At 46.0% G+C, this 22,717-nt stretch overlaps 1 protein-coding gene across 1 annotated transcript in view; it reads left to right on the plus strand.

Moving 5' to 3' along the window:
• The window catches only part of tmem30b (transmembrane protein 30B), a 44,510-nt gene that overhangs the window by 16,070 nt on the left and 5,723 nt on the right, over positions 1-22,717 (plus strand). The window contains 4 exon segments of the mRNA XM_073028406.1: positions 10,137-10,205; positions 10,208-10,246; positions 14,966-15,056; positions 17,642-17,791. Coding sequence (XP_072884507.1) covers positions 10,137-10,205; positions 10,208-10,246; positions 14,966-15,056; positions 17,642-17,791 — 349 coding nt within the window.

Consider the following 22,717-nt stretch of genomic DNA (forward strand, 5'->3'; position numbering starts at 1 on the left):
TGGTGAAGTAACGTAAAGATTTTTACTCCTCATGTATATGAAGGATGTAACTAATAAAATCAATCCAATTCGATCCCAATACTACCTTTTCAGTCTATCTAAGCCTACAAAGCGGATAGATCTCTCTCTTTTTCTGTATTCTGCCATGTCCTTACCCTTTCAGTTACTCTGTCTAAATCATCCTGAAGCTCTCCTCATCACCCTTGCAACCCGTGCAGCGTTGGAACAGTATGTTCTACCCACAGCCAAATCATTGATATGGGCTACCAACAGCTGAAGCCCCAGCATCTTCATCTTCCAGAGCTTCTGCCTTGAGAAGGTGGCATCCATCAACAAGTCCCCTCATCATCTGGCACATGCCATCTTCTCCTTGCCATCACCGGGGAGCAGGAACAGGAGCTTGGAGACTTATTGACAACTTGGGGAAAGAGAAACATCTGTTTACACAAAACCTCCCTACAGTAATCAGGCTGTATTGTCTCTTAAGGGCACAAGCTTCTAGTTTCACTGCGGGAAGCCACTGAAGTGAGTTCCTTTGTAATTTTCAAACAATCTCTTCTGTTGATACTTGTGCAAAGTTCCAAATTCAAAGCGGGGGGGGGGGGGGGGGGGGTTGTGTGTGTGTGTGTGTGTGTGTGTGTGTGTGTGTGTGTGTGTGTGTGTGTGTGTGTGTGTGTGTGTGTGTGTGTGTGTGTCTCTCTCTCGTTGCAGGCAAACTCAATAAATCCGTAGTAGAATCAATGAAAGACCACACCAACTTGGACATTCAACTAGTGTGCAACAGACAACAAACTGTGTGAATGTAAAAAAAAATAATTATAACTAAGCAATAAATCTTGAGAACCTGAGATGAAGAGTGCTTGAAAGTGAGGCCATAGGTTGTGGGAACGGTTCAGTGATGGGGCATTTGAGTGAAGTTATTCCCTTTGGTTCAAGAGCCCTGATGGTTGAGGGGAGGTAACTGTCCCTGGATCTGGTGACGTGAGTCCTGAGGCTCCTGTATCTTCTTCCTGTGATGGCAGCATATATATAAATCATATTCTATCTTGAGATTCATTTTCTCGCAGGCATTCACAACAAATACAAAGAAACTGGCGGTGTGAGTCCCAAGGTTCCTCTACCTTGTTCCTTGTCCTGCCATGCTGGAAGTTACATCCTTCAACGGTACTCTGATGCATGACGCATCTTCCACTGGTACTTCAAGCCCCTGAAAACCTGCCATTGAGCGTGGGGCAACTAGATCCTGTATCATTGTAATTGGACGGGCAGATAATGAACATTCATGTTAATTTGCTTGACTCAATGTTATTCATTACAGTGGAGACAAGATGCTGCAGATGCTGGAATCGGGAGTATCCAACAGTCTGCTGGAGGAACTCAGATGAGTTGAGCAGCATCTGTGGGAGGAAAGGAATTGTTGCTGTGTCTTTTCCTTTTTCCCTTTTATACTCACCACGCCTGCTCTCCACTCTCAGGAGTTTGTACGCTCTCCCCGGTGACCACGTGGGTTTGCTCCAAGTGCTCTGGTTTCCTCCCACAGTCAAAAGACGTACCAATTGGCCATTGTGAATTGTCCCATGATTAGACTAGGGGTTTAATTGGGGGTTGCTAGGCGGTGCATCTCGAAGGGCTGGAAGGGCCTACTCTGCATTTTATCTCAGCAAGTTCCCTTCCTCCCATAGACATTGATTAACCCTCGGAGTTCCTGCAGCAGGTTGTCGTGAATGAGTATGAGCAGCTCTGTGGAGCTATGGTTACCATGTTAAAAGATCTTGTGTATTTTCCCACAATGGACCAAATTGACTTGTGGCCATGAGACCCATTTGCTTCATCAGCATACAGGAGGGAGATTGAAAATTTAACTGAGTGGAGTAATACAACAACCTCTCACTCAGTGTCAGTAATACCAAGGAGCTGATTGCAGACCTCACGAGAGGGAAACTAGAGGTCCATGGGCCGGTACTCAGAGGTGGAGAGGGTCAGTAACGTTAAATTCCTGGGTGTCATTACCTCAGGGGACCGTCGATAAATACAACTGTGAAGAAAGCACGACAGTGCCCCTACTTCCTCGGGAGTCTACGAATATTTGGCATGTCACCAAAATCCTTGGTAAACTTCTACAGATGTGGGATGAAAAGTGTGCTGCTGCAATACGGACAGCTATGGGAACACCGACACCTTTGAGCGGAAAATCCTACAAAAGGTGACGGATTCAGCCCAGTACATCACAGGTAGAGCCCTCCCTACCACTGAGCACATCTGCATGAAACGTTGCCATAGAAAAGCAGCATCCATCATCAAAGATGCTGACCGCCCAAGCCATACTCTCTTTTGGCTGCTGTCATCAGGTAGAAGGTACAAGGCCCTCAGGACTCGCACCACCAGGTTCAGGAACAGTTAGTACCCCTCAACCATCAGGCTCTTGAACAAAGGGGGAATAACTCCACTCATTCTGTTCCTGGTGTTCTCACCACTGATGGTCTCACTTTAAGGACCCTTTAACATTATTTCTTGCTCTAGTTATTTATTGCTGTTTGTTTATATTTGCATTGGCACAGTTTGTTGTTCATTGATCCTGTTTACAGTTACTGTTCTATAGATTTGCTGAGTATTCCCACAGGAAAAGGATCCTGGTGGCGTGAATGTACTCTGATAATACTTTGAACTTTGTTGTCCAGGGACGACTTCTGTGGATGGAGCGTCAAGCCCGATGATTTGACTAGTAGAGGGAGCATCTTGCCACACAAAGAGCACCCATGGCACTGCCAACCACACACACAGTCATACTCGCTGGGAAGGCCAAATAAGTCACGTCTTTGACACCAGACTCCTGAATTAGGTTCTCAGTTCCAAGCTCTGTGGACCAGAGAGGTTGAGCAGGATCGATGGGTGGAAGGGAACTGTTGATTTCTTGAGTTACAGTGCGAAGTAGGCCCTTCCAGCCCGTCGCCCAGCAACGCCCAATTAAACCCGAGCCTACTCAAAGGTTCAAAGGTCCAATTTAAGATAGATAGATAGATAGATACTTTATTCATCCCCATGGGGAAATTCAACTTTTTTTCCAATGTCCCATACACTTGTTGTAGCAAAACTAATTACATACAATACTTAACTCAGTAAAAAAATATGATATGCATCTAAATCACTATCTCAAAAAGCATTAATAATAGCTTTTAAAAAGTTCTTAAGTCCTGGCGGTTGAATTGTAAAGCCTAATGGCATTGGGGAGTATTGACCTCTTCATCCTGTCTGAAGAGCATTGCATCGATAGTAACCTGTCGCTGAAACTGCTTCTCTGTCTCTGGATGGTGCTATGTAGAGGATGTTCAGAGTTTTCCATAATTGACCGTAGCCTACTCAGCGCCCTTCGCTCAGCTACCGATGTTAAACTCTCCAGTACTTTGCCCACGACAGAGCCCGCCTTCCTTACCAGCTTATTAAGACGTGAGGCGTCCCTCTTCTTAATGCTTCCTCCCCAACACGCCACCACAAAGAAGAGGGCGCTCTCCACAACTGACCTATAGAACATCTTCAGCATCTCACTACAGACATTGAATGACGCCAACCTTCTAAGGAAGTACAGTCGACTCTGTGCCTTCCTGCACAAGGCATCTGTGTTGGCAGTCCAGTCTAGCTTCTCGTCTAACTGTACTCCCAGATACTTGTAGGTCTTAACCTGCTCCACACATTCTCCATTAATGATCACTGGCTCCATATGAGGCCTAGATCTCCTAAAGTCCACCACCATCTCCTTGGTCTTGGTGATATTGAGACACAGGTAGTTTGAGTTGCACCATATCACAAAGTCCTGTATCAGTTTCCTATACTCCTCCTCCTGTCCATTCCTGACACACCCCACTATGGCTGAGTCATCAGCGAACTTCTGCACATGGCAGGACTCCAAGTTATATTGGAAGTCTGATGTGTACAGGGTGAACAGGACCGGAGAGAGTACGGTTCCCTGCGGTGCTCCTGTGCTGCTGACCACCGTGTCAGACCTACAGTCTCCCAACCGCACATACTGAGGTCTATCTGTCAAGTAGTCCACTATCCAATCCACCATGTGAGAGTCTACTCCCATCTCCGTTAGTTTGTGCCTTAAGATCTTGGGCTGGATGGTGTTAAAGGCACTAGAGAAGTCAAGGAATGTAATCCTCACAGCACAACTGACCCCATCTAGGTGAGAGAGTGATTTGTGCAGCAAATACGTGATAGCATCCTCCACTCCCACCTTCTCCTTATACGCAAACTGAAGAGGATCCTGGGCGTGCCTGGTTTGTGGCCTCAGATTCTGTATTATCAGCCGCTCCATGGTCTTCATCACGTGCGACGTCAAGGCAACAGGTCTGAAGTCATTCAACTCCTTTGGTTGTGGTTTCTTCGGTACCGAGACAATACAGGATGTTTTCCACTGTCTGGGTACTCTTCTCTGCTCCAGGCTCATGTTGAAGATGCGCTGTAGTGGTTCTCCCAGCTCAGTCGCACAGGCCCTCAGTAATCGTGGGGAAACTCCATCCGGTCCAGCCGCTTTGCTGGTACAGATCTTCCTCAGTTGACCTTCCACCTGTGCAGCCGTAATCCTGGGCGTGGGCAAGGTCTCCTGTGAGTGGCTATTTTCCTGTGAGGGAAGTAAGCCTGGTGTGGATTTCTGCGGTGAGGATGAGATTGAGCTGTCGAACCTGTTGAAGAAGCTGTTCAGCTGGTTCGCTTTCTCCACATCTCCACTTATGTTCGCCCCCCGCTTTGCACCGCATCCGGTGATGATCTTCATCCCATCCCACACCTCCTTCATGCTTTTTTTCTGCAGCTTTTGTTCTAGCTTCCTCCTATACTGCTCCTATACTGTCAGAGGAATGCGAGAACCCCAAAGTCCCCCCTCCCACACATAAGTGGCAGCGAGCAACGATCCCCCCCTCCCCCCACCGGCAAAAAAAAGCATTGGCACCCGCCACCGAGCACTCGAGCACGAGCAAAGCAACAGCAAAGACACAGACTTGTAGTTAACCCAAAGACTTCGCATTTTACCCTGTATACGACATACCACAGGTTTTCTCTCTCTCCCTAATGAGGGAGAGGGAGGTGTCTCCATTTTCCCAGCGAGCAGGGAGACATAACAAACAACTCGCTGGTTTATGATGTTAAAAGACCGTTACATCGCTTTTTTCCGAGCTCTCTGCCTGAAGATCGCAAAGATCCCGGGTCTTCGGGCCCACAGCAGATATCCCGACTCCCTCGACGACACACGGGTCTCCTGTTGTGACACCGACCCTCGATCCTCCCATCTCCAGAGCCCCAGATATGAGCCGGACTCTCAGGCCCGAACCCTTGGCGTGCCGAGTAACGGCCAGTCCTGAAACCCCGAGAACAGGTCCCATTCTCGCAAAGAACCGAAGTCAGCGTGTAACTCCAGGTCAGGGTCTTCAAAAGAACCCTGAAAGGGAAAAATAAAGATATTAAAGATGGAAATAGAGCTGTTTCCGAAGATGCAAGCAAAGGAGTCGCCATTTAGCGCCATCTTAACTCCGCCTCCGTCTCCAGGTACTTTCAGGGGACAACTTACAAGCACCAATTAACTTGTACCTGGATGACAGACTTGAGTGGAGTGCCAACACAGAGGCCGTGTACAAGAAGGGCCGGAGTCACCTCTACTTCCTGAGGTTCATTATGACAGTTTCAATGACCACCAATTAACATGAACACCCACTTGCTGTCCTCCCCTGCATAGTTACACAGTCCAGAATCGGGGTGTCCTATACTGAATGATTGACTTCAGTGGCCTTAAAGGGTCAGTGGAAATTGCATTGTGATCAGGTATTTCTGAAAGACTCTCCTAATTACACTGGACAACAAATTTTTTTTGTTAAGTGTTGCTTCTTCAGAATTTTCTTTTAAGATCGACTGTTTAAAGCTGAACACAAATATAATTTCAGATTACTTGTGTAGGAATTTGGAGAAACAGGAAATTAACTTTTATTGAGTACAATATGTTTAATTGCATAACGGTGCTGGTGGTTTGCTATAGATCAACGAAGCTAAAAAGGTCCTGACGAAGGGTCTCGGCCCGAAACGTCGACAGTGCTTCTCCCTATAGATGCTGCCTGGCCTGCTGTGTTCCACCAGCATTTTGTGTGTGTTCTTTGAATTTCCAGCATCTGCAGATTCCCTCGTGTTTGCTCTAAAAATATTTTGATGATTTTTGTTTGTACTCTGTGTCTGGGGCTTCGAACAATAATCAGCCAGCATTGATGGATTCCAGCTGCCCGGATACCATTTCTCCTGGACCGCAATGTCCTGGTGAAACCTTTCACCGTGCTCGTCACTGACAGTGACAAGATTTGCAGGGAAGAAGTCTAAATGGGAATGCAGAATGTGAATCTTTAGTGACATGTTGCAGTTCATGGTTTTGTATGTTTGAAGCTTGTTGTCAACCAGCTGCACATAATTTGGTCTCTGTAGTCGTCCAAAAAATTTTCAACATCCTTGATTGCCTTCCATGTGATTTTCTCCGATCCCACTAGAATTGCCTGTCGTTGACCTGTTTGATTTGTGGACCAACAAAAATGCCTTCCTTAACCTTGGCATCAGTTATTCTGACTTGAATTATGAATTGAGATAACAAATGTGATTTCAAAGAAGTTGTGTGTGATAGGGAAATTTCATGGGGATTTTCACAGTCAGCAGCCCGAAATTCATAAGATGCACCCAAAAGTATTCGGGAAGCAAAATATCTGTTGTCCGGTGTTACTTCCTGTTATCCATATAATTTCTTAAATCCAGAATAATCTCTGATACCCCATAATGCCACCAACTCTTCCAGAAATCTCCAAAATGTTTTCTAAATCCTGTCTCCTCCCAGCTTCTCACTTCATTTCCCCCCCCCCCATCCATTCACTTTCCCCCTCACCAGGTTTGGCCTATTGCCTGCCAGCTTGTATTCTTCCCCCCCCCCCCCCCCACTCTCCCTACCTTTCCAGCCCTAATAAAAGGTCTCGGTCTGAAACATTCAACTACTTATTCCTCCTCATACATGCTGTCTGAACTGCTGAGTTACACAGAAACACAGAAATCTATGTGGGATTGAGTTTAAGAGCCGAGAGGTAATGTTGCAGCTATATAGGACCCTGGTCAGACCCCACTTGGAGTACTGTGCTCAGTTCTGGTCACCTCACTACAGGAAGGATGTGGAAACCATAGAAAGGGTGCAGAGGAGATTTACAAGGATGTTGCCTGGATTGGGGAGCATGCCTCATGAGAGGTTGAGTGAACACGGCCTTTTCTCCTTGGAGCAACGGAGGATGAGAGGTGACCTGATAGAGGTGTACAAGATGATGAGAGGCACTGATCGTGTGGATAGTCAGAGGCTTTTCCCCAGGGCTGAAATGGCTAGCACGAGAGGACACAGTTTTAAGGTGCTTGGAAGGAGGTACAGAGGAGATGTGGGGTAAGTTTTTCACGCAGTGAGTGGTGAGTGTGTGGAATGGGCTGCCAGTGACGGTGGTGGAGACAAGGTGTAGCGCCTGCTTAGCCCCCGATCAGGGTCACGTGAAAGCATTGGAGCAGGTGGTGGCTGGTCGTATGAGCAGCTGGTGCACAAGACAAGTCCTGGTGATGCGCACTGACACCAGGCAGACAATCTCTGAAGAGTATTGACAATGTCGGGGGTCGCCCGTCTTGTAAAGACACTGCCCAGAAGAAGGCAGTGGCAAATCACTTCCGTAGGAAACTTTGCCAAGAGCAAGCATGGTGAAAGACCACTCAGCACGTAACAAGCGAACAAACCTCCAGTATATTCCACTGTTGCTCAGGATGCCTCAAAGCGTTTTAGCTGCCTTTTAAATTAGCCACGCTGAGTGATAATTTGCATGAGGGATTTTGCGTCAAGTCCCAGTGAGCCCTGAGCATCTGTTACTTTTGGCATTTGCATGAGGAATATTGTCCCAGGTCTCCTGGAAACGGTGGTGTGTTATTAATTTCCAGGTGAGCAGGCAGTTAGGGTCCTGATTGATTTCCAAGTGTGGCAACAAGGAGTGTAGTGAAGGCTCGGTACTGCTCTGGAGTAAGACTGATGTCCTGAAGCTATGGAATCTGACGCAGCCTTGCCGTTACTGGGCTGCTTGCTCATTCAGTAAGGTTTTAACCCTTCAAGTTCCAACATCGTAATGTATTTTGTTTGTCAACATATTTACGATAGTTTTTGTTGTGTTCTTTAACTTCAAGATGTTAAGCTAATTCAAAGGAAGACAGAGTCCAGGAATGTGGGTCTAACTTTGAATTTACTTTAAGCAGGGCGTGCACCGTGCACATAACACGTGACGACGTATGCAATTCACAAATTTATACATGTAACCCATAACTAATTATCTAAACAAACAAGAATACGTAATCAAACGATATATATGATCAGCCCCGGCTGGGTCACCTGGAGGAGGGTGTGTGGTGTTGAAAGACCCGAAACACCTGATAATTCCAGGAACATCACTGATGATGTGTCCAGAGGCATCAGTGGGGTGGGGGTGGGGGTGTGTGCGTGTGTGTGTGTGTGTGTTCTGCATGGCCAAGTGGTTAAGGTGTCGGTCTAGTGATCTGAAGGTCGCTAGTTCGAGCCTCAACTGAAGCAGCGTGTTGTGTCCTTGAGCAAGGCACTTAACCACACATTGCTCTGCGACAACACCGGTGCCAAGCTGTATCGGCCCTTGCCCTTCCCTTGGACAAACATCGGTGGCGTGGAGAGGGGAGACTTGGACAACTGCCGGTCTTCCATACAAACCCTGCCAAGGCCTGAAGTCCTGGAAAACTTTCCAAGGCGCAAATCCATGGTCTCTCGAGACGAACGGAGGCCTGTATTCCTCTCCGTGCCTTGTGGTGCATTGGGTGGCCCACCTTGCCATTTCTTTAGCAATTATCAGGTTTTTTTTAACAAAGCCATCTTGCTAGCTTGACGCTCAACACAGCACGGAATGGAAAGTGTGCAAGGAGCCGGCCGGATTCAAACTCGCGACCACTCGCCTCGAAGTCCGGTGCTGATACCACTGCACCAACCGGCTGGCTATGTACAAGATTACTCAAATACCATTGAAACATTGAAAACCCAACTGTTCTCATGAATGTGTTTTTAGAAATGAAATGCTTTATAAAGCTGTTTTGTATATCCAAACGTTCAGATACAACTAAGATTGATGCTAATTAATGTGACATCAGATTGATTCAAATTGTGTTTTTATCAGAGATAGTTGAAATATCCCAAAATACACAATGCTAGGGATTTTTAGTGTAATCACTGAAGGCTTGTAAAAAAGTTTTTTACTTGGAGCAGGGGATCCCAACCTTTTTGGTGTATTGGATCCTTAAGGCTGATTTATACTTGTGCATCGCATTGACGCCGTAGGTAACGCGTACCCTACGCTGTAGGGTGATATACACCTCTCCAGAAAAGTTACTCGCGCATTGCAGCAACACAGACCGCAACAACTGTGACCGGTGTGCTTGGTGGCATCGCATTTCCTCCTACGCATTTCCGGTTGCTTCTTCTCCGCCACGTCTATAGGCTGTGCGTACACCGATGCGAAATAGATGAACTAAATCATCAAATCTACCTAACCGACATGCGAAAATGTTCGAAGTGCATTTCCCCGTCCATGTCTGTCAACGAAGAAACTCAGCACAGCACAGAAACCCCACCGCCAACTAGCGTTTTGGCGCATACCAACGCATGCTCGCTACGGCGTAGAGCGAAGCCAGAAGTGAAAATCGGCGTTGTGGCATAGCCCGATATGCACAAGTGTAATCAGCCTTTATTATTAACAGAGGGGGTCTGTGGACCCCAGGTTGGGAAGCCCTGATTTAGAGAGACTGCATGCATCGACTTCCAGTTCGATGAGCCCTGCGCTGCCCGATTGCACCCATGTGATCAACTAACCTACTAACCCGTACATTTGTGCAACATAGAAGGAAACTGGAGTGCCTGGGGAGGAAATCTACGCGGTGAACGTACAAACTCCTTACAGCAGTGGCAGGAATTGAACCCGGTCACTGGCGCCTTTAACCGTTGTGCTAACCACTATGCTACTGTGTCGTCTGTAAGCTGTGACACTATAACAGAGGAATTGTTCTCTCTCCCACCCCCACCCCCCTCACAGGGCCCCATTTATATGTACTATGAACTATCAAACTTCTATCAAAATCAGCGGAAATATGGAGTCTCCAGGGAGATGACGATCAGCTGAACGGGGACTTGACGTATTTCAAGGTAAGTGTAGCAAATGTAGCTCTGATTGTGAATATTTTCAGTCCTTTCATAAAAGTCCTGCATTCTGCTTACCAACTAAATGCAGGTCGAATGTTAATTTAACTCTGCTGTATGTAATTCAGGTCTGAAAATGGCGAGTGCTGGAAATTAGAAATGCATTTGAAATCTTTACTTACTTGAGCCCTTCCTCCAGAGGATCACAACCTTGCTGTTGGGTTTGGGGGCTTGTGTGCCTCAGTGACCCAGAGAGCTATGTTGGCTGGAGTCAGGGCTTCATGCTTTGGCTCTTGGTAGGGTCACCCAGGCCAAACAGGTCAAAGGGTAGAGGCCATTGATGACCTCCTGGCTCCATCGTCCAAAGTCGGTGGTACGGTTGGAGTTCATCAATGCTTCTGCAATCCACTGTACAGGGGATTGGCCTGTACAGCTTCACCAGAGCCCCTGTTGTCCGGCCTTACCCGTTTCCACCTCTCATGACAGGGTTGTAGATTTGGACTTTGAGGGGCATTTTGGAAATCAGCCGACATTAATGTTGAAGGTGGCGGGGGGGGGGCGGGGGTGGATAGTTGTAAAGGGTAATTCAGAAAGTCTCAATGAGAGTGTTTGTTAGTTGAAATCTAGTTCAGGGTAATTTGGTTGTGCGCAGCATCTCGTGTTGGAGAGTGTAAATTTTGGTCATTGTTTAATGCTTTTGATTGTTACCACTCTGAGTGAGACCTTCATCGGTCTGAGTCGACCGTGGATATTGTGTCCTAGGTGACTAGATGTGGAAGCCTGGGTGGTTCGATATGGAGAGCAAGCTGTTGCCCAGGTAGCAAGCTCCCCCTCTCCACTCAACTGATGAGCCCAAAGGAACAGCAGAGACCGATATTGTTTGGTACCAGCTAGCGTCACACAGTCAGCGTTGAACTCAACGTAGGGCTGCTTTAGGATCTTCACTCGGGGGTTTCTCCTGAAGCCTTCCCCGTGATCTGGGTACAGCCGCAAGGCAGCGGAGGTTTGAGATCAGAGTTTTCCTTGTAGATGAGGAGCTCTACAAATCTCTGGTGAGACCGCCACTTGTGTTCAATTCTGTTCACCCCATTATAGGAAGGATGTGGAAGCTATGGAGAGGGTGCAGAGGAGATTTACCAGGATGTTGCCTGGTTTGGAGAACAAGTCATATGAATGCAAGGTTAGCAGAGCTGGGACTTTTCTCTTTGGAGAGTAGCAGAATGAGAGGGGACTTGATAGAGGTCTACAAGATTATGAGAGCCATAGATAAGGTGGATAGTCAGTACCTGTTTCCCAGGGCACCAATAGCGAACACCAGAGGGCATATGTACAAAATTAAGGGAGGGAAGTTTAGGGGAGACATCAGGGGTAAGTTTTTTTTTTACACAGAGGGCTGTGAGTGCCTGGAATGACTTGCCCAGGGATGGTGGTGGAGGCTAAAACATTAGGGGTATTTAAGAGCCTCTTGGACAGGCACATGGACAAAAGAAAAATGGAGGTGTTTTGGGGTAGTGTGGGTTTAGTACTTTTTTTTAAGGATTATATGGGTCCAGCACAACATGGAAGGCTGAAGGGCCTGTACTGTGCTGTAGTGTTCTATGGTTCTATGAGCAACCAACCACGGCTGATGACTCCATCTGCCTGAAGCGATGGGTTTTAAGGCGCCAGTAGCCCTCCTTTGCTCCTTCTCCTGTCAGTAGAAACAGTTCTGCTGGACTTGGTAGCTAAGCCAGATGTGAACGCCAGGGTTTGGTTGTCAGAGGCCATTTGAGATGCACGCCATTGAGAGCATTTAGTAGGTATTGGGAGCTCGTCCCATTAGCACCCCATGGCTATAAACACATTTACAATAAGAACATCATAGTAAAATGCTTGCTGGTATTTGTGCACATTTTATTCCATATCTGTATTTCAAACTTTACGTAATGTGTTATATGCTGTTATTTGTTATACACTGAGAGTGGTGGATGCGTGGAATTCACAGCCAGATGTGGTGGATGAGGCAGGTACATGTTAGGGATGTTTAAGAAACTCTTAGATAGAACATGGATGATAGTGAGAAAGAATGGAGGGTTATGTAGGAAGGAAGGGTGAGACTAGGAGTTCTGAACCTGTGGTCCACAGACCCCTCGGTTAATGGTAGGGGTCCATGGCTGGGAACCCCTGGGTTAGCTTGATCTTAGAGTGGGTTCAAAGGTTGGCACAACATCCCAAGCTGAAGGGCTTGCACTGTGTGTAATGATCGATGTTCTGCATGTTGGATGTTGATTTTTGCCAGCATGTCACACCAACACAGATCCCGAATACAGTGGATTCCGGTCCATTGGTTAATCGGACAGCCTCGTAATTGGGACAACTCTGGCAGGACAAAAACGAATTGAGAAAGTAGCCGGGATTCCCGTCTTTTATTTGGGACAGCTTGCCACTTAATTGGGACAGGAGTCTGCTGCCAAGCGGTTACCAACCAGCATCAGTCATGTGTACTTGTGCGGCCGTTAGACACTGCGCCATGCCTCGAGCGAGTGGATTTTTAAATAGTGTCAGATGCGTGTGTTTTGTTATCCATTTGCGCCGACAGATGCCGGTTTAAAAAAGCAGTATTTCATAGCCCAGGAAGTGAGTGCAAGGGTTAAACTTTTATAGGCACTGATAGCTGGCGAGAAGAAAGCAGTAAGACAACTCACAACAGTTTTGTCCAGTGTGGTTTCAAGTATTCAGGCTTGAAGATGCCAGGTATGGCTAGGGTTGAAAATAAAACAATTTCAGTACTTCAACAAGTTGGGAACTATGAAGAACTTGAAGGCGTCGATAATCATCTTGAATGTTACAATGAAAATGAAAGGTTTGGAGGATGGGCTTACCAAAAGCATGGCATTAAAACACCAAGGCGGGGAATATGAAGGCAGGAAGTGTAAGGAAGATGGCCTATCTGAACTTGTGCTAGTGACGACACCCAGGATGCCAGGAAATTTATTGAGGGATTATGACGCTACTTCGTGCAGAAAAGGCAATGGAGGCAAACACAAGAAAATCGGCTGATGTCGGAACCCCAAATCAACACGCACAAAATGCTGGAGGAACTCAGCAGGTCGGGCGGCAGCTATGGAAAAGGATAAATAGTCAACGTTTCAGGCAGAGACCCTTCATCAGAACTGTCCATTACCTGCACTAGGTGTCTGCACTGATAGTGTTCATTTACAATCGATCAAAAGAGCACAGCAGTGTAAACTGGATGAATCCCTCTGTTGATAACTGTTAGGAACCAATACTCAGTTTTATAGTACTGTTGTAGCTTTGGTAGTGTCTTGTATTTACTTTAAGTATGTAATGTTACTCAGTTAAAAGGTAGTTTGTCTTTTTTTATAATATACCTTTTAAAATTATTTCCATGAAACTTTGGCGAATTGGAACAGCCGCAATCCCTCTTGCTGTCCGAGATTTCCAAGAAATAGGAGAATTCTTTTACACTGTAGACCAAATTGTACCAGTTGTGGCTTTTTGGAAAGTGGAAGGAAGAGTTCAAAGTGGAGACTAGGGAGTGGCAGGCTTTAGATTCAGCAGTAGTGATGGAATTTTGTTGTTATAGGAAAGGAGAGAGGGCTGTCTCTGGTGTGGGAGCGGCACAGACCTGTCAGAATTTCTTCCACCTGGGGAATTGTCATTACTCCTGTGAGGAGGTTATGACGGAGATGTTTCCAGATGTGACAATGTACCAAGAGACAGATGCCAGCCGAGCTAGAAGGCTTGAAGTAAAAGAGGATGTTGGTAGCTCGGGCGGGCCGCTTGATTGTAGGGTTGTTCGCCGAGCCTGGAGGGTAGGTTGCAAACGCTTCGTCGGCCAGTTGAGGTGACATCATCGGTGCACAGTTGAGCGTTGTTTCTGCCGAGTGCTCGCGGCTATATTAGACTCGTTCTTATAGGCAGTTGCACTGGCTGCTGGTCCTGCCTGTGTGATAGCTGAGTGATCTCCTCTGGCCCGTATCCCTGGTTATCGGTCATTGTCAGCATTAGTTCTCACCTGTCCACAGCTCTCCCCTCGGCCTCGATCCCACAGATTTGTGTCCAGTTCAACATGCTGGTTCATAGGGTCTTCTGTTGGAAGCCTCGAAGCTTGGCTGGAAGTGTAAAGTTGTGAGGGGTACAGATGGGTGAACATACCTAGTCATTCTTTCCAGGGAGGGCAAACTAAAAAACCAGAGGGCAAAGATTTGAGATGAGGGGTGGAAAAATTAAAAGGGACTTGAGGGGGCAGCCTCTTCACTCTTTGCTCAGAGGGCAGTGCCTACATGGAGTGAGCTGCCAGAGGAAATGCTTGAGGCAAGCATCAGCAGGGTGAATACCTTTTTCCTGGGGTCAGAAAATAAAGAGATAGAGGGCACAGGTTTATGGTTTAACATGAACCTGAGGACCAACCTTTTCACCCAGAGAATGGTCCGTTGAAATGAGACAAAATGGTTGAGGCAGGTATGTTTAACATTTAAAAGACACCTGGACAGGTAAACACGGGAAAAGTTTAGAGCAGGGGTTCCCAGCCTTTTTTATGCCATACCAATACCATTAAGCAAGTTGTTGGTGGACCCCTAGTCTAGACGGACACTGGCTGAAAGCAGGTAACTGGGATGAGTTTGCACTGGTCTCTTGGTCAGCATGGATTAGTTGGGCTGACGGGCCTGCTTCTGTGCTCTTCTGACATCGCCCTCACTTCCAACCTTAATCCGTTTGCAGAAACCCTCGGAATACTGCCTCCCATTTAAACAGGATGGTGAAGGCCGGCCCATTGCTCCCTGTGGCGCGATCGCAAACAGCATGTTTAATGGTGAGTTCCTCTCTTCCGCAGCTCAGTGCCGAGAGTAGGCCGTCCCTTCTGTACGTCAGGTGACTGGTGGCTCTGCAACGTGTGCTCCATCAGGGGTCCCCGGCCTTTTTTAATACGCCGTGGACCCCTGCCGTTAACCGAGGGTCCGTGGTCCCTGTTGTAAGTCATCAGCCTGCTTGGTAGCATTTCCTGCCTTTAGCAGAGCAACACCGATAGGAATAAGAATTTTGCAACAAAGAGGCCATTCCACCCATTGTGGCCATGCTAGCTCTCCAGAAGAACCATACCATTTGCTTGCCCTCCTCACCTTTATGCACATATCCCATTTAAACCTGTCATTAATCAATGGGTTATGGACTGTAGGTTTGATGGACTTTGGATCAAGGTCTCTTTGGGGGGGGGCTTTTTGCATGTTGTGGGGGGTGGGGTTGGGGTTCTGGTGCAAGTGGGGAGGGGGAGGTTGATGCTTTTGCTGCTGCTTGTGTGAAGGGTAGGGTTAGGGGGGTGGTTTGGGGCTCCGATGCTACTGTCATTCATTCTGTGGGGTTTCTTGTTTCGTGGAAGTCTGTGAAGAGCAAGAATTTCAGGTTGTACACTGTATACATTCTCTGACAGTAAATTGAACCTTTGAGCGTTCCACTACAAAAAAAAATTCTAATTTAGAAATTCAAAGTGTATTTATTATCAAAGGATGTACAGTGTACAGAATGAAGTCAGCTGGTGGTGGCGTGGCATCAGCACCGGACTTTAAGGCGAGTGTTCCTGGGTTCGAATCCAGCCGGCTCCTTACACACTTCACATCTGGGCTGGGCTGGGCGTCGAGCGAACAACTCTGGCTTGTTTAAAAAAAACAGGCAGATGCTAAAGAGATGGCAAGGTTTCCGCCTGATGCGCCACAGAGCGCTGAGAGGAATTATTCTATGTGTAAAGAATACAATTCTGAGATTCGTCCTCCAATAGGCAGCCGCGAAACAAAGAAACCTAAAGTGCAGGGGGGGGGGGGGGGGGGAGTGTGCGCAAACAGCAAAAAGCAAGTGGACAACACGTAGAATATTAAACATCAGACCAGGAGTCCTGTAGTATTCGGTTTAGTTTCAGTTCAGCTGTAGGCTTCAGGATGGGTCTTTGCGGTGTGAGGATGTTAGGGGTTGGTTCTGGGTGGGAGAGATGGTATCTAGATGATGAGAGCCCGACTGTGCAGTGATGATAGGTCTCCCTGTATCTCTAGAGTGGATGATAGCGTGTCGGAGACAGTTTTCTGATGGTGTGTAGTGGTGTCCTCCTCAAGGAGGAGCAGGTGTGTGAGAGTTGCTGCCTTGCTCAACAAGGTAGAGATTCGAGCGCCACACCACAATGGTGCCCCCTTTGATGGGCAGGTTGGATTGGTGCGGAGGACAGTGCGTTCGAAGGGGGCGCACTTTGAGGAGAGAGGAGGGCTGAAGTTGAGACGGTTGATGTCTCATCAGCAATTCAAGATGAAAAGGTCCAGAGCGGGGTGGCCAGGAGGAGGACTGAAGAACGGGAGAAGGGAGTCATCAGCGTGGGGTGTAGAATCCTTGTCAAAGAAGTGGGCTCAGAGATGGAGATGATGGAAGAAGAGCTAGCTCGACGTTGTGGTGGGCGCCAAACTCACTGAGGCAGTGAGGAAGGGAGGCAGGCAATGCCCTTACTGAGGACCTTTTGCACCTTCTGCCCTATGGGAGAGGGAGCGGGGAAGAGAGAACTTACCCCCCTCACACAGCTGGCTGACAGTAGAGTCACGTGGCTGTTGCACACGGGAAGGAAGGTGAGCGACAGAGAAATAACTAGAGGAAAGGGACTCGTGTGTTCACTGATCATGATCGTACTCTCGCTGAACCTAATGGTCCGTTTCAGTTGCTCAATTCAATGCGTCTTCCATCACCGGTAGTGAACGTCCCCCCCACTTTTGAGCACGTCTACACGCAGTGTTGTCACAGGGAACCAGCATCCATCATCAGGGACCCCCACCACCCGGGACACGCTCTCTTCTCACTGCTGCCATCAGGAAGAAGGTCCAGGAGCCTCAGGACTCACACCGCCAGGTTCAGGAACAGTTATTACCCCTCAACCATCAGGCTCTTGAACCAAAGGGGATAACTTCACTCAACTTCACTCTCCCCAGCACTGAAATGTTCCCACGACCCATGAACTCAGTTTCAAACACTCTTCATCTCATGTTCTCGATATTTACTGCTTATTTATTTATTTATCTGTCTATCTATCTATCTATTTATTTATTTATTTATTTATTTATTTATTCTTAAAAATTCTTTCTTTTTAGTATTTGCACAGTTTGTTGTCTTTTGCACACTGGTTGAACACTCAAGTTGGTGTGGTCTTTCACTGATTCTATTAGGGTTATTATTCTATTATGGATTTATTGAGTATGCCCCTCAAGAAAATGAATCTCAGGGTTGTATATGGTGACATATATGTACTTTGACAGTAAATTTACTTTGAACTTTTTGAATGCATTGCCGCACTCCTCACCCACACTTCACAGTGACAGGTCAAAGCTCAGTTTAAGTTGGGGGAAATAAATCAGTGTTGTTCTGTTCTTTCAGATTCCTTTACTGTGTATAAGCTGAATAGCACTGGGTCTCAAACCAAGGTCCCTTTAAATGCCAAAGGAATTTCCTGGTGGACGGACTACAATGTCAAGTTCCATAACCCCAAGGTGAACAATGGCTCTGATCTACAGAAGGCATTTGAAGGTAATGATGTGTTTGCAATAAACATGCCACTGAATCGGTGGAATTGATAACCTTTCCTTGCGTTTGATTGCTTGTAGCTAGAATGTTACTTTTTGGGACAGTTTTCCTCCTAAATTAAGACTAGAATAGTTGCTGAAGATCCAGTTGAATGTTCTGATCATCTTTATCATCATTATGCGCCCTGTCATACGACGTGGGCAATCATGGTTTTCCATCTGTCTTTAATCTGAGAAAGTTCGAATAAGCTCTTCAAAACTTTAGCCTGTCCATCCCTCGATGTAACTCGTGCGCTGTTGACCGCGACTCTTTCTTCCATCATTTCTTCCCATCACTGAAAGATGCTCGAGCCTCTCTTTCCTCAGTACGTGTCCAAGCTCTGACGTCCAGTTTAAATAGGGCTGCGGCCAAGTTCTACAACTCGAACCACCTGTGGCTTTCCAAATGATGGGTGTCAGCCCAAAACGTAGACTTTTTACTCTCCCCTGCATAGAGGCTGCCTGGCCTGCCGAGTTCCTCCGGCATTTTGAGTGTGTTGCTCAAGGTTTCCAGCATCTTGACTTTCTGGCTTTCCAAATGATTAATTGATCTCTAAACTTGATGTACAAATTGGTTGAAATCCATTAATTATTAAGTAGATCTGTTGTTGCGCAAATGGAGCCACCAGAGAGAAGCATGAGTAGATATGAAGCAGTCTCTTTATTCCACAAAATATCACAAATAAGTTGACAGCCTTTAGAGTCATGAGAAAGAAAAAGAGAGACTTTCAGAGCAAGAGGCCTACCTGGGCCAACACTATTTTATATGGATTGAATTCTTACATCCTTCACGTACATGAGGAGTAAAACATTTTTTATGTCTCGTCTCCATGCTAAAGCTCAAAGGACAATTCCACATTTACAATGCTTCCTTTGAACTAGTGTAACAGTTTCAAATGCCCGGATCTTCCCACCACCACACTTCCTTGTGCACACCGATATTATAGACACCAAAATACACACAAGTAACAGATTTAAGTCCGCGCGTCTGTTCTTCCAATTAACTTAGTTCACAGTTCTTAGGAACCCATTTTAAATTTAATCCACAATTCATATTTAAATCTGAAGTCAGTTAAAGTTGCTTGCTACGTGTCCTAACCCCAAAAATCACTCTAACAGGTCAGTAATTCATATCTCTATCTCTCTGTCTCTGTCTCTCTCTCTCTCTCTGTCTCTCTCTCTCTGTCTCTGTCTCTCTCTCTCTCTCCCTCTGCCTCTCTCTCTCTCTCCCTCTGCCTCTCTCTCTCTCTCTCTCTCTCTCTCTCTCTCTCTCATCTCTCTCTCTCTCTCTCTCTCTCTCTGTCTCTATCACAATACGCAGAATTGAGCTATTTGTTCCATTGGGTCTCCTCTACCGTTAGATCAAGGTTGATTTTTTTCCCCCCATCTCAACCCCATTCTCCTGCCTTCTCCCCATAACCTTTAACACCCTTCTTAAGAACCTAGTAACCTCTGTTTTGAGTATGTCTAATAACTTGGCCTCCATACGTGGTAATGAATTCCACTGGTTCTCCACCCTGTGCTCTATGGTCCTAGACTGTACCACTATTGTAAACTTCTTCACTATGTCAGCTCTATCGAGTCCTTTCAATGTTTGATAGATTTATATGTGATTATCCCCCACAATCGTCTAGGCTCCAGTGAGTAGAGGGCCAGAGCCATCAAAAGCCCATCATGCTTTTAACCCTTCCATTTGCAGGATCATTCTTATAAACCTCCTCTGGATGCTCTTCAATGCCAGCAAATCCTTTCTTAGATATGGGGTCCATAGGTTACAGTGTGGAGGCAGGATTGATTAGTGTTTGGGTCTTTTTGATTTGCTCTTTAGTTGGATCAGCACCACATTGTGGGCTGAATGGCCTTTTCCTGGGCTGTACTGTTCTGAAACTACTCACAATGCTCCAAATGTGGTCTAACCAAGGCCTTATAAAGCCACAGCATTACATCCTTGCTTTAATATTCTAGTCCTCTTGAAATAAGTGCTAGCCAACTCAACCTGCAAGTTAACCTTTAGGGAATCCTGTCCAAGGACTCCCAAGTCCCTCTGCACCTTTGATTTCTGAATTCGAGCCCCATTTAGAAAATAGTTTATGCTTTTATTCCTTCTGCCAAAGTGCATGACCGTACTCTTCCCTACGCTGTATTTCATCTGCCAGTTCTTTGCCCATTCCCCCAATCTTTCTCAACACTACCTTTCCCTCCACCTGTCTTCCTATCATCCGCAAACTTGTAAAGCCAGCAATTCTGTCATCCAAATCATGAAACGTGAAAAACGTACAACCTGAAAAGAAATGGACACAACATTGACCCCATGGTGACCTTTGGTCACCAGCAATCATCTAACTGTCGAAGAATTTACCCTGTTTTATCATATTTTACTGTAAAAGAATTTTGGTACCAGTTTACTGTAAGAGAATTTAACCATATAACCATATAACAATCACAGCACGGAAACAGGCCATTCCGGCCCTCCTAGTCCGTGCCGAACTCTTAATCTCACCTAGTCCCACCTACCCACACTCAGCCCATAACCCTCCACTCCTTTCCTGTCCATATACCTATCCAATTTTACCTTAGATGACACAACTGAACTGGCCTCTACTACTTCTACAGGAAGCTCATTCCACACAGCTATCACTCTCTGAGTAAAGAAATACCCCCTCGTGTTTCCCTTAAACTTTTGCCACCAACTCTCAAATCATGTCCTCTCGTTTGAATCTCCCCTACTCTCAATGGAAACAGCCTATTCACGTCAACTCTATCTATCCCTCTCAAAATTTTAAATACCTCGATCAAATCCCCCCTCAACCTTCTACGCTCCAATGAATAGAGACCTAACTTGTTCAACCTTTCTCTGTAACTTAAGTGCTGAAACCCAGGTAACATCCTAGTAAATCGTCTCTGCACTCTCTCTAATTTATTGATATCTTTCCTATAATTCGGTGACCAGAACTGTACACAATATTCCAAATTTGGCCTTACCAATGCCTTGTACAATTTTAACATTACATCCCAACTTCTGTACTCAATGCTCTGATTTATAAAGGTCAGCGTTCCAAAAGCCTTCTTCACCACCCTATCTACATGAGACTCCACCTTCAGGGAACTATGCACTGTTATTCCTAGATCTCTCTGTTCCACTGCATTCCTCAATGCCCTACCATTTACCCTGTATGTTCTATTTGGATTATTCCTGCCAAAATGTAGAACCTCACACTTCTCAGCATTAAACTCCATCTGCCAACGTTCAGCCCATTCTTCTAACCGGCATAAATCTCCCTGCAAGCTTTGAAAACCCACCTCATTATCCACAACACCTCCTACCTTAGTATCATCAGCATACTTACTAATCCAATTTACCACCCCATCATCCAGATCATTTATGTATATTACAAACAACATTGGACCCAAAACAGATCCCTGAGGCACCCCGCTAGTCACCGGCCTCCATCCCGATAAACAATTATCCACCATTACTCTCTGGCATCTCCCATCTAGCCACTGTTGAATCCATTTTATTACTTCAGCATTAATACCTAACGACTGAACCTTCTTAACTAACCTTCCATGTGGAACTTTGTCAAAGGCCTTGCTGAAGTCCATATAGACTACATCCACTGCCTTACTCTCGTCAACATTCCTCGTAACTTCTTCAAAAAATTCAATAAGGTTTGTCAAACATGACCTTCCATGCACAAATCCATGCTGGCTACTCCTAATCAGATCCTGTCTATCCAGATAATTATAAATACTATCTCTAAGAATACTTTCCATTAATTTACCCATCACTGATGTCAAACTGACAGGTCTATAATTGCCAGGCTTACTTCTAGAACCCTTTTTAAACAATGGAACCACATGAGCAATACGCCAATCCTCCGGCACAATCCCCGTTTCTAATGACATCTGAAAGATCTCCGTCAGAGCTCCTGCTATCTCTACACAAACTTCCCTCAAGGTCCTGGGGAATATCCTGTCAGGACCCGGAGATTTATCCACTTTTAAATTTCTTAAAAGCGCCAGTACTTCCACCTCTTTAATTGTCATAGGTTCCATAACTTCCTTACTTGTTTCCCACACCTTACACAATTCAATATCCTTCTCCTTAGTGAATACCGAAGAGAAGAAATCGTTCAAAATCTCTCCCATCTCCCTCGGCTCCAGACATAGCTGACCACCCTGATTCTCTAAGGGACCAATTTACCCCATTATCAAACAGAAATAAAAACGGACATTGGTATAAGGTTAACCCTTTAATACGTGACCACAGGGAGCCATTGCCTCATGACTCCTCCAATGATGCTTAATTTTGGGCAATAGCCAACAGCTAAACTTACTTGGTCAGCGATTTCAAGAAGCACTTGTTTGGGTATCATCCAGATTAAAATGAGCCACAGGGTACACAAAATTGGAACTGCACGTCTACAGTCAGTTCCTCTATTAGCTAGACAGTCTTGGACAAAGGCTAACAATGCCTCATCACTGACATGATCTACGTCTAGCTTTTGTTAGCTTGCACAAGCAGGGCAGTGTCTGTCTTATCCAGTCACTCTCAAGATCCAAGTCTTGAGCAATACTTAGCTAGTCAACCTTGACAACAGCATTAAATTCAAAATTTACTTTTCTTCCACAAAGGCTAAGAGTGAGAAGAAACAGAGACCCTGTCTAGTTACAAACAACACACACAAAATGCTGGTGGAACGCAGCAGGCCAGGCAGCATCTATAAGGAGAAGCACTGTCGACGTTTCGGGCCGAGACCCTTCATCAGGACTAACTGAAAAGTAATAGACACAACACTGACTCCATGGTCCTCTCCAACTTGCACACCTTATCGGCTTGGAAATAGTTTAGAGAGTCTAATAAACTGAGTAAGAATAATTAGAGGTATGC

The sequence above is a fragment of the Hemitrygon akajei genome, chromosome 24 (genome assembly GCF_048418815.1).
Source record: "Hemitrygon akajei chromosome 24, sHemAka1.3, whole genome shotgun sequence".
Classification (NCBI taxonomy): Eukaryota; Metazoa; Chordata; class Chondrichthyes; order Myliobatiformes; family Dasyatidae; genus Hemitrygon; species Hemitrygon akajei.